This window comes from Zalophus californianus, chromosome 9 (assembly GCF_009762305.2).
Source record: "Zalophus californianus isolate mZalCal1 chromosome 9, mZalCal1.pri.v2, whole genome shotgun sequence".
Taxonomy (NCBI): domain Eukaryota; kingdom Metazoa; phylum Chordata; class Mammalia; order Carnivora; family Otariidae; genus Zalophus; species Zalophus californianus.
In genome coordinates this window covers 18,089,962-18,104,066 of record NC_045603.1, presented here as the reverse complement: position 1 = coordinate 18,104,066, position 14,105 = coordinate 18,089,962, and the positions used below count along the sequence as shown (strand labels likewise).

General features: G+C 43.2%; 1 protein-coding gene across 3 annotated transcripts; it reads right to left on the bottom strand.

The window, feature by feature from the left end:
* Window positions 1-2,534: 2,534 nt before the first annotated feature.
* C9H12orf73 (chromosome 9 C12orf73 homolog) lies at window positions 2,535-14,102 on the bottom strand. 3 transcript variants are annotated; one of them, XM_027593923.1, is made up of 3 exons: window positions 13,982-14,102; window positions 6,364-6,481; window positions 2,535-3,082 (listed from the first exon to the last, which is right to left on the bottom strand). In XM_027593923.1, exons 2-3 carry the CDS (start codon window positions 6,469-6,471, stop codon window positions 2,987-2,989), a joined length of 204 nt encoding a protein of 67 aa, XP_027449724.1. In that variant the 5' UTR covers window positions 6,472-6,481; window positions 13,982-14,102; the 3' UTR covers window positions 2,535-2,986. The 3 variants fall into 3 exon arrangements, with proteins under 3 accessions (XP_027449724.1, XP_027449722.1, XP_027449723.1); XM_027593921.2 differs by lacking the exon at window positions 13,982-14,102 and adding an exon at window positions 6,855-7,384; XM_027593922.2 differs by lacking the exon at window positions 13,982-14,102 and having other exon boundaries at window positions 6,364-6,833.
* Window positions 14,103-14,105: the final 3 nt, after the last annotated feature.

Below are 14,105 nucleotides of genomic sequence, written 5' to 3'. Positions count from 1 at the left end.
CTTACTGAAATGATGGTACTTTTTCAGTACATTTTTAATAGCTAGAAAATCAGCTTTCTGCCTTCATAAAGCCATTGTCTTGTAGGAGAGGTTGATTCAAATCATCAGTTTTTCTCTCAACAGCCAGACCAGTCACTCTGTACTAGTAAATGAAAAGTATGGGGTGGGGAGGGGGAGTGCCTTTAAAGTATGGTCCACTGCATTCACCCAGGGCATGAGGGACCTCCCACTGTGCACAAACTGGCCCCAAGGGGCCGAGAGATCCTGAGAGATCCTTTCTTCCTCTGAAGGGTGAGCAATGCCCCCAGCCCTTTATTCTGGAAAGTGATGGGAGGGGGTCTCCTCACTGATAGCTACAAAATGCATTATCAAAGTTCACCAGTTTTGTGTTCATATACAATTAGTGTAGAAGTAGAATTTGTAAATGTTCGTTTAGCCGAGAAAAAAAAAAACTGCACCTAGTAAATTCAATTGATGAAACTAGCCCAGAGTTAAAAAAACGATTTTATTATTGATTTGTACGAAATCAGGTATCCTTCCTGAAACCTTTGGGAATATATATTATTTGAAGGAGCGAGGCACCAAAGGTAGAATTACTGAGTTTGAGTTTTGGAAACCATTTTTTAATTCCTTCAACTAAAAAAAAAAAAAATTGTCAAATTTCTTCCAGTCTGATATAAAAACCCTTCCAATTGGCTGTGGCAAGATTCACCATTTGTAAAGTATAGAATTTTTTAAGAAAAAAAAGTATTCAGGGGCGCCTGAGTGGCTCAGTTGGTTAAGCGACTGCCTTCGGCTCAGGTCATGATCCGGAATCCTGGGATCAAGTCCCACATCAGGCTCCCGGCTCAGGGGGGAGCCTGCTTCTCCCTCTGACCCTCTCCCCTCTCATGCTGTTTCTCTCTCTCAAATAAATAAATAAAAATCCTTAAAAAAAAAAATTTTTTTTTAAAGTATTCAGGGGCCCCTGGGTGGCTCAGTCGGTTAAGTGACAACTCTTGGTTTCAACTCAGCTTGTGATCTCAGGGTCCTGGGATTGGACCCCGTGTCAGGCTACATGCCCAGCACAGAGTCTGCTTGGGACTCTCTCTCCCTCTCCCTCTGCCCCTCCCCACTGTGCTTGTGCTCGCTCTCTTCCTCTCTCAAATAATCTTTAAGAAAGAAGAAAAAGTATTCAATTAATGGCAGTTATGAAATTTGATCCAGAGAAAGTAAGTCTCATGCACAAGGTCACTGTAAATATCAGAAAACAACCAGTCTCAACTCAAAACTCTGTTCTCCAGACCTTTCCCTGGAGTGGGCCACTGCTCATTCATCATCACAGAAATACAAATCCTCTTCACGTGTAGAAGAATTTGATAAGGTACCAAATAATATGGCAGCAGAAAAGAGCTTGTATATAGACTGGAAATAAACCATTTCAGTTAGTTGCTTTATACCATTAAAGTGAAAAGGGTACTTACTATGGAAAGTAAAACAAAAACATTTTGTTTGCACTTCAGGATTTAAGATTTCAACAATGACCCCAAAGATTTATGTGATGTAGCAATTTGCTAACTGGCTAAGAAGCAAGCCTAGATGTTATCCTTAAGAATGCAGAATTCTGAAAAACTTCTTTTGGAAAAATTGCCCTAAATAGCCAACTGCTCTATAAATTACTTTTGTCCTTTATTTACAGACTCAGAGGAAGAGTTGAAATATTTGTATTAGTTTCCTAGGGCTGCCATAACAAAGTACCACTAACTGGACGGCCTCAAACAACAGAAATGTATTCTCTCAAGAGTTCTGGAGGGCAGAAATCTAAAATCCAGGTGTCAGCAGGACCATGCTTTGAGTCTCTGGCTAGAATTCCCTCCGTGCCTCTTTCTGGCTTCTGGTGGTGGCTCTCCATCCCTGGCATCCCTGGCTTACATCACTCCAGTTTTTGATGTGTTGTCACATGGCACTCTACCCTGTGTGTTTGTCTTTACATGGCATTTTCCTCTTATAAAGACATCAGTCATATGAACTGGATTAGGGACCCACCCTAATGACCCCATCTTAACTTTGTTACATTTACAGGACTCTACTTCCAAATAAGATCACATTAACAGGTACTGGGAGTTAGGACTTCAACATCTTTGGGGAGATGACACAATTCGCCCCATAAGAAAGCTCATTTAAGCTTTTCAATTATTTTAAAATATAGAAAAACTACATGAGTGGTGCCTGGGTGGCTCAGTCGTTAAGCATCTGCCTTCAGCTCAGGTCATGATCCCAGGGTCCTGGAATTGAGCCCCGCGTCGGGCTCCCTGTTCAGCAGGAACCTGCTTCTCCCTCTCCTCCCTATTTGTGCTCTCTCTCGCTATCTCTGTCACTACCTGTCTCTCTCTCCAGGGAGTAAATAAATAAAATCTTAAAAAAAAAAAAAAGGAAGAATAACTACATGGTAATATGGTTTCTCAAATTTGGGGATAAAGAACTTGTGACAGTCCAGGTGACATCTGCTATAATTTTGTTAAGTACACAATTCCAAAAGAACTTCAAACTTCAAATATTTCAACTTAATTCACAGTTTAGTACAAATAACACTTTGCAATTTTAGAGAACTATTAACTACACACCATAAGCTTTCATTGTCAGTGACAATTTTATCATAGTTAATTTATAATTCCTATTTGTCATGATAGTCAAGCTTATTCAGAGAAATAAACCAGAATTATAAGGGCAGGAAACACTTTTCTTTATCACATGATATCCAAGACTAAGTATCTATTCAAATACATTCAATAAGCTGATGATATAAACGTTGGCAGTTTTCAAGAAACACTGGTCAATCCATAATTAAATCTCAATGCGTCAGTTAACACCTGGGCACCTCTTGCAGTTAGCATTGCATTACATGCTTAAAGACAACCAGTTTGACTCAATAAACTTTAAAAATATATATTTAATACTTATAATATTATTCACGGAGTTCTTGGCAGAGTTAAGTATTTTGAGGTTTCTATTGTTGAGAAATTTGAGGTTCATGTTGTCTCTCTTTCAGTCCCAAAAGCTCAGTTTTGAGTTCTCCAGGCTTTGGTGGAATTTCAGGTATTGTCTATCAAAAAAACAAAACAAACAGATGCCAGTGCTTTCTTAGACTGTAATTCGGTATGACCTGAAAGTAAAAAGTTAAAAAAAAAAGAACAAAAAGTCCCTGTGTACTCAATGATAAAACCTTATTATGAGAGCCTGTGGCCCATCCCAGTTCCTTTCTAACCCTATATTTACATGACTCTATTATCCAGGCGTGTCTCTAGTATTACAGAACTCACAGAGGGAGAGTTTATATCAATATTAATTGACAGATCACAAATCTTAATGAAGCTTTCCACAATTTGAAATTCATTCCTGCACTATTTACTGAGTCTCTACCATGTGCCTGGCACAGAAAACAAGTATCAGGAATCAATTCGTTTTGAATTGATTTCAAATCAGTTCATTACTGTTCAAAAACAGTAAGTGCCTGGGGCGCCTGGGTGGCTCAGTCAGTTAAGCATCTGCCTTCGGCTCAGGTCATGATCCCGGGGACCCGGGGATCGAGCCCCGCTATTCTTACGATGGAATATTATTCTGTCCTAAAAGGAAATGAAGTACAGATACATTTGACAATATGGGGCAAACCCTGAAAACATGCAAAGTGAAAGAAACTAGTCACAAAAGACCACATGTAGATTCCATTTAAATGAACCGTGTACAAGAAGAATGTGTGGACCTACGTTTTCATTTCTCTTGGGTATAAACCAAGATGTGGAATCGTTCAGTCCTATGACTCTATGTTGAACTGTTTGAGGAACGGCCAGACTGTTTTCCAAGGCAGCTGCACCATTTTACATTCCTAGCAGCATTGTATGAGGGTTCCAATTTCTCTACATCCTCAGACACTTGTCATGAGCTGTTTGGGTTTTTAATTATAGCCATTATAGTGGTGATAAAATGGTATCTTATTGTGGTTTTGATTTGCATTTCTCTGATGGCTAGTGATGCTGAGCATTTTCTTACGTGTTTATTGTCTGAAAAGGTGACGTCTGAACAAAGACATGAAGGAGGATGAGAAAACCAGCCATGCAGATATCTAGGAGTGTTTCAGGCGGAAGGAACCACAAATGCAGAGGACCTAAGGCAGAAATGTGCCCTTATGTCCAAGGAAAAGCAAGGTGGTCAGCACAGCTGCTATAAGGTAGTCAACAAGAGGTTACGAAGAGACGAGGACAGAGGGAAAACGGGGGTGCAGAGATGCACAATCCCTGCAAAGTTCTGAGCAGAACAACATGACCTGACTCAAGCATAAAAAGAGGACAGTGGCTTTGTCGAGAAGAGACTGCAGGGGAGCAAGGCTGGATGGAAGACAGAAACAGGTCAGGGAGCCATCACAGAAACTGAGGTGAGACGTACCTGACAGTGGCTTGAACTGGGTAGTAGCAATGGACGTGGTGAAAAGTAGTGAGATTCAGAATGTAGTTTTCAGATCAAGCCAGTGGGATTTGCCATTATGTGTAGTATGAGAGAGGAGTTAAACGGGACTCCTAGGCTTTGGCCTGAACAAGAATGATGGAGTCACCATCCACTGTGACAGGCAAGGCTTCAAGAAGCGCAGGTCTGTTGGAGGAAGACCAGGGGCTCAGTCTTGAACATGCTCACTGCACATCCAAGTGGAACTGTTCATGATTCAGAGGCATATCTATTTCTTGTTTTTTTAAGATTTTATTTGTCAGAGCGAGAGAGAGAGCACAAGCAGGGAGAGCAGCAGGCAGAGGGAGAAGCAGGCTCCCCGCTGAGCAAGAAGCCCAATGGGGCTCGATCCCAGGACCCTGGGATCATGACCTGAGCCAAAGGCAGCCACTTAATTGACTGAGCCACCCAAGTGTCCCCAGAGGCATATCTATTTCTAGATATAGATCTAGATCAGCTATCAGCTTACACTGAGGTCCTGAGGAAAGGGACCACATCGTAATCCCCTCCTTATTTCTTACAACCCTATGGAGTGACCCTCATTATAAAAAGGCAGGCAAAAAACTGTGCTGAATGAATAAATCAACAGACTTTGCTCAGGACCCTTATAAGCTCATAAGATTGTTGAAATAAAATCTTTACTCAGATTATTTTATATAAAAATGCAAGATTAGGGACAAATATTTGAGCTGAGCCTGAGTGGCTCAGCCAGTTAAGAGTCTGCCTTCAGCTTGGGTGATGATCCCCAGGGTCCTGGGATCGAGCCCCACATCGGGCTCCCTGCTCAGTGGGGAGCCTGCTTCTCCCTCTCCCTGCCACTCCTCCCCCTGCTTGTGCTCTCTTGCTCTCTCTCTCAAATAAATAAAAAAATCTTTAACAACAACAACAACAACAAAACTGCAAGATTATTCCGGCATAATTTCACTCACATCAGAAAACTTCTATAGCTTTTCAATGCCTGAAGTTCAAACACCTTGATCTGGTTCATTTAACTCTTTCATCTAACAACTAATTAATTCTAAAGAAATAAAACAGTTTAGGAAAGAATGTGGGGTTTGGGGTCGGGGTCACAGGAGAGGTAGGGAGCTAAGAGATATGCTTCACAGCACAATTCTCATTTTGAAGTGAAAATGACTTTCTAAAAAAATCAGTGATGGGAACTGGAATAAAAGAAAAAAGGCTGTTGATATAAACATGTGTCTATTTATACAGATGTTAACCAAAACAAACAAGTTACAGAGATATGTGTATATGAACTCCCTATTTCCGTGGGGAAAAACACCCTGTCCGCTGTGTGTGTGTGTATCTCAACAACAGTAAAAGTCTGCAAGTATACACCAACCAGAGATTACATTCTGGTGAAGGAAACAAAGAACAAGTAAATAGGCAAAAGGAATAAAATACTTGCAAGTTGTGACAAGTCCTCCCAGGAAACAAAGGACTGAGACAGAACAGCACAAGGAGGGATCCTTTAGGAGCTGCCCCAAGGATCCTCACTGCTGGAGGAGATATTTGAGCAGAGACTTGACATTTTGAAGTAGGAAACCAACCCAAGATCTGGGAGAAAAGCACTCCAAGATGAGAAAAAGCATGGCCTTGAAGGTGGAGACGGGCTTGATGAGTGTGAGAAACAGCAAGGAAACCGGTACTGGCTGCAAGAGTGAGAACGAGAGATAAATGGTAGAAGATCAAGGCCAGTGGCAGGCAGGTGACTGGCTGTGTAAGACCCGTGTAAGAACAGGCCATGCATTGCTCTGAACGCAACGGAATGCCATCATCAGGCTTTAGGCTCAGGGCAGATGTGCTTCTAATTTTAAGACGTTTCCGCTGCTGGGAGGAAAACGGAATGGCCCAGGGGCCAGGAACGATGGACCCTCCTGCACTCACCAGGTCCGGCCGGTAGTACCTGTGCACCGCTTCGGCCCCGGCGCACATGGTCAGGAGGCTGGCAGCGAACATTTTCAGATACGTGGCCCAGGACACGCCCGCGGGCATGGTTGGGGGTCTGCACGGGGAGGAAAGGCGGGCAGTGTTAGATGGCTCCCAGATCGGGACGAAAGCGTGCCGGGCAACAGGCCACACAGCAGCGGTGGGGTGGGGTGAGGACCCCGGGTTGTCTCCCACCCCGCGCCGCGTGGGCTCATTGGTGACGCGAGGGCGCCGAGGGGCCCGACGCCCCTCCCACGCCCGCGAGCAGCTTTCAGCCTCCACTGGGCTCTTAGTGCGGGGGCTGGGCCTGCGCAACTTAAAGGCAGCTCCTGCGCAGCAACCGGAAGGCCGACACCCAGTGGCTTCCCCGCGCCTCTTCAAACTAGAAGGAGAGAAACTGCACAGCGCACTCCCCACCGGCCCTAAAGGCGCGCCCCGAGAGACTTTACCGCAGAATGCACCGGCTTTCGGCCGCGGGTCAGAGGGCGAGCGGAAGTGCGAGGCCGGGGTGGCATCGGACAGCCAGCCGGCGGAACCGAAAGCACAGGGCCTAGGGGCCCCGCCGGACCAGAAAGCCGGGCAGTGTGGGCACGTGACCCGGGCCGACGTGGGACTTGCGGCCGGAGCCCTTGTCTATTTTTGTTTCTTTCTTCTTTCCCCCGCCTCCCCCAATTCCCAGGGCTTTCCCAGCCCCAGGCACTTGTTGCGCTCTTTACTCTCCCTGTGGGCGGACTTCCCTGGCAGATATCGAATCTCGGGCTCCGAGCTGGCAGGATTCTTGCCTCGGGTGGTCCTTCACACGCCCGCGGAAATTGCTTGCGTTTACCCTCTTTTAGCAGCGGGTGGAGACTGGCACTACGACCAGTGCTTAGATGAGGGTCAGCCTCCGGAGAGTGAAGTTAAAGCACTCTCCGTCCTCGTGCAGGGCGTCCTTGGAGACCTGAAACAGGCACACTCACACTGCTGTTCCCTACTGGAATAAAGGAAAACTGAAGTCGACGTTGTTTAATCTATGCGTATTTAGATTGTGCTATGACTATGGATTGATTTTTGTTGAGAAAAAGTTAACTCATGACTAAATTCTGAAGGGTTATGGTTGTATGTATAACATGAATCATGATACACTCACCTTTTAAACACTTTCATGGAGGTATATTTGACATAAATGACGTATTTAAAATATACAAATTGATGAGGTTTGACGTGTACACCTGTGTAACCATTACTACAAGCAAAATGATTAACATATCCATCATACCCAAAATTTCTCTGTGCCTCTTTCTAATTGCTCCCATATTGTCTCCTCTGGGTCTGCTTTCTGTCTGCTTTCTGTCACCATAGATAAATTTGCATTTTCTAGAATTTTATGTAAATGGAATCATACCATACAGTATGTACCGTCTTTGTCTGGCTTATTTCATGCAGCACAATTATTCTGAGATTCATTCCTTTGGTTGGTTGCATGTATCAGTCCTTCACTTTTTTATTGCTTAGTATAATTATAACACAACTGGTGTATCCATTCACCTTTGGTGGGCATTTTGGTTGTTTCTAGTTTGGGACTTAGAGAAATAATGCTGTTATGAACAGTAAAGTATACCAAAAAGACTCCCCTACAAGCCTGTGAACACACGCTTCCACTTCCATTGAATACTTTCCTAGGAGTAGAATGGCTGCAGCATATAGTAGAGAGGTGTATATTTAACTTTTTAAGAAATTGCCAAGCTGTTTTCCAGCATAGGTATATACAGTTTAACATTCCCACCAGCAGTTTTGAGACCTCCAGTTCCTCTCCATCCCCTTCCAACACCTGGTCTGGTTAGTCTTTTTAATTTTAGGCACTCTAACAGGTTAGTAATAGTGTCTCATGACTAATGATGTTGGGAATCCTGTTATATGCTTGTATTTTCTTTGGTGAAGTATCTGTTCAGATATTTCATCCGTTTTTATTGTTTTTTAAACTATTTTAGTCATCCTTATATATTATGGATAAGTCTTTTATCAGATAGATTTGATCTGCAAATATGTTCTCCCAGTATATAGCTTTACTTTTTCTTAATAATCTTTTGAAGAGGGCGCCTGGGTGGCTCAGTCGTTAAGCGTCTGCCTTCAGCTCAGGTCATGATCCCAGGGTCCTGGGATCGAGTCCCGCATCGGGCTCCCTGCTCAGCGGGAAGCCTGCTTCTCCCTCTCCCACTCCCCCTGCTTGCGTTCCCTCTCTCTCTGTTGAAAAATAAATAAAATCTAAAAAATAATAATAATCTTTTGAAGAGCAGAAGCTTCTACTTTGAATAAAGTCCAATTTTCAATTTCCTCTTTTATGGATCATGCTTTTGGTGTGCACCAGGTCACACCCCCATGAAACTGGTCCTGCCTGCCAGTGTCAGAGATGATTTTCCATCCAACACCCTAGCTTTCTACTTCTTGAGCTCGCCACAAAGAAACCTTCATTTCTACTTAATTTCTGCAATACTCTCCCCTAATTCATGCATTTAAAAACACATGAACACCACATTAATTTATGTTATGTTAGTTAACATGGGTTTCATGTTAGAAAGGAGCTCTGAGGTAAACTAATTTATAAAGACACCTCAGAAAATTACAAATAACTTCTAATTTGGGATCTTGGTTTGCTGTATCTTACCTTCCTGTATCTGAGAAGTGAAAGCTACATCAGATTTCAAACATATATCAAATTCTTGGCATATCTGTTGGAAATGGCAGATGTTGATTAAATTACATATTAAAGGTCAGAGGCTATTTTCTAAAAATGCAGAAAATAAGTTAACTTATATTAGGATAATGACACTCTTTCTAAGAATATTTTTATTTTTTTAAGGTTTTATTTATTTATCTGACAGACAGTGAGCAAGAGAGGGAGCACAAGCCGGGGGAGAGGGAGAGGGAGAGGGAGAAAGAGACTGCCCACTGAGCAGGAAGCCCGATGCAGGGCCCAGGAATCATGACCGGAGCTGAAGGCAGACACTTAACTGACTGAGCCACCCAGGTGCCCCTTTATTTTTTTAAAGATTTTATTTTTAAGTAATCTCTATACCCGACATGGGGCTCGAACTCACAACCAACCTCGAGATCAAGAGCTCCATGCTCCACCAACAGAGCGAGCCAGGCACCCCAAGATTATTTTAAAACTATACATTCTTATAAACGAAGAAAGCATGTACTTATTTTTTTTTTAATTCTTGAGATAGAATACATAACAAGAAATTTCAGAACATCTTTTTTTTAATTTTTACTTAAATTCAATTTAATTAACATATGGTGTATTATTACTTTCAGAGGTAGAATTAAGTGATTTATCAATTGCATATAACACCCAGTTCTTATTACATCAAATGCCCTCCTTAATGCCCATCTCCCAGTTACCCCATCCCCCCCACCAACCTCCCCTCCAACAACCCAGTTTGTTTCCTATGATTAAGAGTCTCTTATGATTTGTCTCAGGAGACTATCTTTAAGGTAAGATGAGTACTGCAAAATATTGGCTTAGCACAGCTAAAAAATGGTTTAGGTTCCTTAAAAAGATGTTAAATGACAAACTAGTAAGACTCGATTCCATTATACAAAAAAATTGTCTTTTCTATCTTTTGAGTTTTCTGCCATGCACCCCAAATCACATTTTATGCAGTGCCCAACTCCTATTCATATTGTAGTCTATCAGTAATGCGTCCTATGTCTGTGTACCAGGTCTCTCTTCTTAGAAGGACATCAGTCATTACATTTAGGGCCCACCTTAATCCACTATGACTTCATCTTGACTTGATTACATCTGTTATGACCCTATTTTCAAATAAGACCACATTCACAGATACCAAGTGGACATTAATTGGGAGACACAATTCAACTCAGCACAAGCCCTTATCACTTACTCAAAAACTTTAAAAATACGTAAGTAAAAGTTTAAATATTAACTGCAAAAAAAATGTTCAAAGGCTCATCAATTTTAATAAGGGAAGTCAGGGCATCTGGGTGGCTCAGTTGGTTGAACATCTGGCTCTTGATTTCAGCTCAAGTCATGATCTCGGGGACCTGGGATCGAGCCCAGCATTGGGCTCTGCACTCAGTGGGGAGTCTGCTTAAGGATTGTCTCTCTCTGTCCCTCCCCCTGCTTGCTCTCTTTCTAAAATAAATATTTTTTAAAAGATTAAGACAACTCTTTTGAAACCTAGAAAATTTTGTATCCTCCCCTAAAATGAATGTTCGTTAAAGCCCGACACACAGATTTTTTCTAAATCATTTGCTTGAAACACGTAGCTATTCCCCCCAGGAGACACCACAAACCCCCCCCCCCCATTCTACAAAATATTGCTTAAGTATTAAAGACCCATAATAAAGGGCTGAGTTGATACAGGAGAGTGTGTGAACCACAGGTCTCCGTCCTCATTTGCTCCTTTTCACTTGGGGGAATAAGCCCTATTATAATGACTTTTCAAACTTTTTTTGATCGTGATTCACAGTAAGAAATACTTTTCTAGGATTGTGAGCCTATCTGTACACATGTACCTGTGTATGTGTAAAACAATACTTACCTTTATCATATATGAACACTTTGACACTTTATTCTGTTGTATTTCTTTTCTTTTTTTTTTTTTTTTTTAAGATTCTATTTGACAGAGAGAGACAGAACACAAGCGGGGGAACAGGAGAGGGAGAAGCAGGCTTCCCGCCAAGCAGGGAGCCCGATGTGGGGCTTGATCCCAGGACCCTGGGAACATGACCTGAGCCGAAGGCAGACGCTTAACAACTGAGCCACCCAGGCGCCCCCTGTTGTATTTCTTCTTAATGCTAATTTCAGGACCCAGGCGCCTAGGTGGCTCAGTCAGTTAAGCAACAGCCTTTGGCTCGGGTCACGATCCTGGAGTCCCAGCATCGAGTCCCACATCGGGCTGCCTGTTCAGGGGGGAGTCTGCTTCTCCCTCTGACCCAACCCTCCCCTCTCATGCTCTCTCTCACTTTCTCTCTCTCTCCCTCTCTTCTCAAATAAATAAATAAAGTCTTTTAAAAAAATTTCAGGACCCACTTATGGGTGAAAATCTGCAGTTTGAAAAACCCTACCCAGTAGTAAGCCTTGTTGAAAATAAGATGCAATTGACTGACAGAACATTAGCTAAGAAGGAAGCAAGCTTACTAGGTTCTTAAAAGGGAGAGGAAGCATTGGGAGGAAGAGGGAAAGGTGAAATGACTTGCCCTCCTTTTGTTCTTGTCCTATCATACAGTAGGTCTCTTTGAAGTAGAGACATATTTGGCAAAGACAGGAGAAGAACATTCCTCTTAGGCTTCCCCCAAGCTCTGAAAGGCAAGGCTCACAAACAGAACAAGTCTGTCTTCCAGATTAAGCTTCAGAGGGTGAGGAAGGTACTGATGGGATTGGAGCCTCTTTGCTACAATCGCTTCACTGTTTCCAGGTTTGATGTCCTGCTCCCCAGCACCTCTTCCAGTAAACTCTTCCTTTTGCAAGGCAGAAGTGAGCAGAGGCCCCCAGCTCAGGTAATGAATGGAGCTGGCAGGCCCAGCATGCATAGCACCCCACAGTAACTCCACGTGAGTGAAAACATCCTGAGAAAAGTCTGCAGCTCTTTACACACATTTTTAGTCACCAGAATTCTCTCTCTGAAATAACCAAGGTAAGTCACCGGCTTTAAAACTTTTCTGGATTGGGGGCACCTGGGTGGCTCAGTTGGTTGAGCATCTGTCTATTAATTTCTGCTCGGGTCATGATCTCAGGGTCCTGAGATGGAGCTCCAAGTCAGGCTCCACAGTGGGAGTCGGCTTGAGAGTCTCTCACTCTCCTCCCTCTGCCCCTCCCCCCACACATGCTCGCTCTCTAAAATAAATGAATAAAATCTTAAAAAAAAACTTTTCTGGACTGTGGTCCTGAGTGGTTAGAAAAACCAGAGAGAGACACAGAGCAAGAGAATGGGCTGTTGTTCATTCATTCATTCAACAAATATTCACTGGACACCCACCATGAGTCAGGTTCTGAGTAGTACCTACTAATGGACAGAGCATCCATAAAAGTTCTGAAAAGTTTAAAAATATTTAAAGTTTCATTTGAGCAATGGATATAAGACATATTAATCATTCTATATTTACTCATGAAAGCCCTTTCCCGGATCCCGAATGAAGACGACACATGAAGCACAGAGCCATACTCGTTCCCAGTCCATGTTACATTAGTGAGAAATAAACCTTGGTTGCTGTAAACCACTGAGATTGAAAGAGCCCTTCAACTACCTCCATTTTGACCACAGTCTGTATTTTCTAATTGACTAAAATTTTCTTTCCAGTTTATCTCTTAATTCAGCTAAAGACTCAGTGGGTAATGGATCCCATGTTGGGAACTGAAAGTACCCCTCAAGCAATAGGGACTACCCTGATGCCAGCAAGACCTTGCATGATTAAGCTAAGGACAATGATCAACCTGACCTTTACTGCCCACCTGCACCTACCCACAGAGCTTTGTTCCACATTTCCCCTATTTAAACCTAGAAGGGGCACCTGGGTGGCTCAGTCGTTAAGCGTCTGCCTTCAGCTCAGGTCATGATCCCAGGGTCCTGGCATCGAGTCCCACATAGGGCTCCCTGCTCGGCGGGGGGCCTGCTTCTCCCTCTCCCACTCCCCCTGCTTGTGTTCCTGCTCTCGCTCTCTCTCTCTCTGTCAAATAAATAAAAATCTTTTAAAAATAAATAAATAAAATAAATAAATAAACCTAGAAGTATTTTCAGCGCTTTGAGACAGTCTTTGAGACTCAGTCTACTGTCTTCCCAGTGTCGACCTCGCTGAAATAAATTGTTTCACCACCATTCCTCTCCCTGCCTTTGGATTTTGTCAGCGCTATGTGACCAAATCTGGTCCCTTTGGGACTCCCGGAGCCAGGTGCTCTTGCACCTAGCGCCCCAGTAACCAGATTTTGGAGTCATTTGTTACAACAGCCTAACTGGGGAGAACTATCTATTTATTTATCTTTGACGATTTATTTGTGAGAGAAAGAGAGCACAAGCAGGGGGGAGGAGCAGAGGGAGAAGAAGACTCCCCTGACCTGAACCATGACCTGAACCAAAGGCAGAGCCACCCAGGCGCCCCTCCATTAAGAGTTATTTAATGAAGTCCCTGTGACAACTTGAAACACCAGTGACAACTTGAAAACTAATGAAACAAAAAAAAGATATAAGAGCCATTGAGAAATAGAGCAGCTAGTCTGTAAGGTAATAAGGGAGACATGGTGCTTAAATGGCATCTATCATACACTTGAAACGTTAATGTTTACATAAACTAAAGCAGACAGAGGTTTACGTAATGCTTTACATTTTACAAAGCAGTTTCAGTCACCCTCATTTCACAGATGAGGATACTGAGGCGCAAGATAACACAGTGACCTCAACTTCCAGGTTTTCCGACTCCAAAGTCTCTTATTTGCCCAAAATCACACTTGATAATTGATACCCGATAATCAACGCAAAACACTGTTCTTAATCGGGATACAATTGAGGTGGACTGGCCTGGATAATCCTCATAAGCATAACCGTCCCACCCACACAGCGCCCCCAATGGACTTCACCTTCTCAGCTTCCGATCCGCCCACTATCGAAGAGTCGTGACGGACAAAAGCCTACGTCATCAGAGCGCGCCTCCATCCACCCTTTTTGTCCTTCACCCTTCCCGAAAGGCCAAGCAGCGAGCAG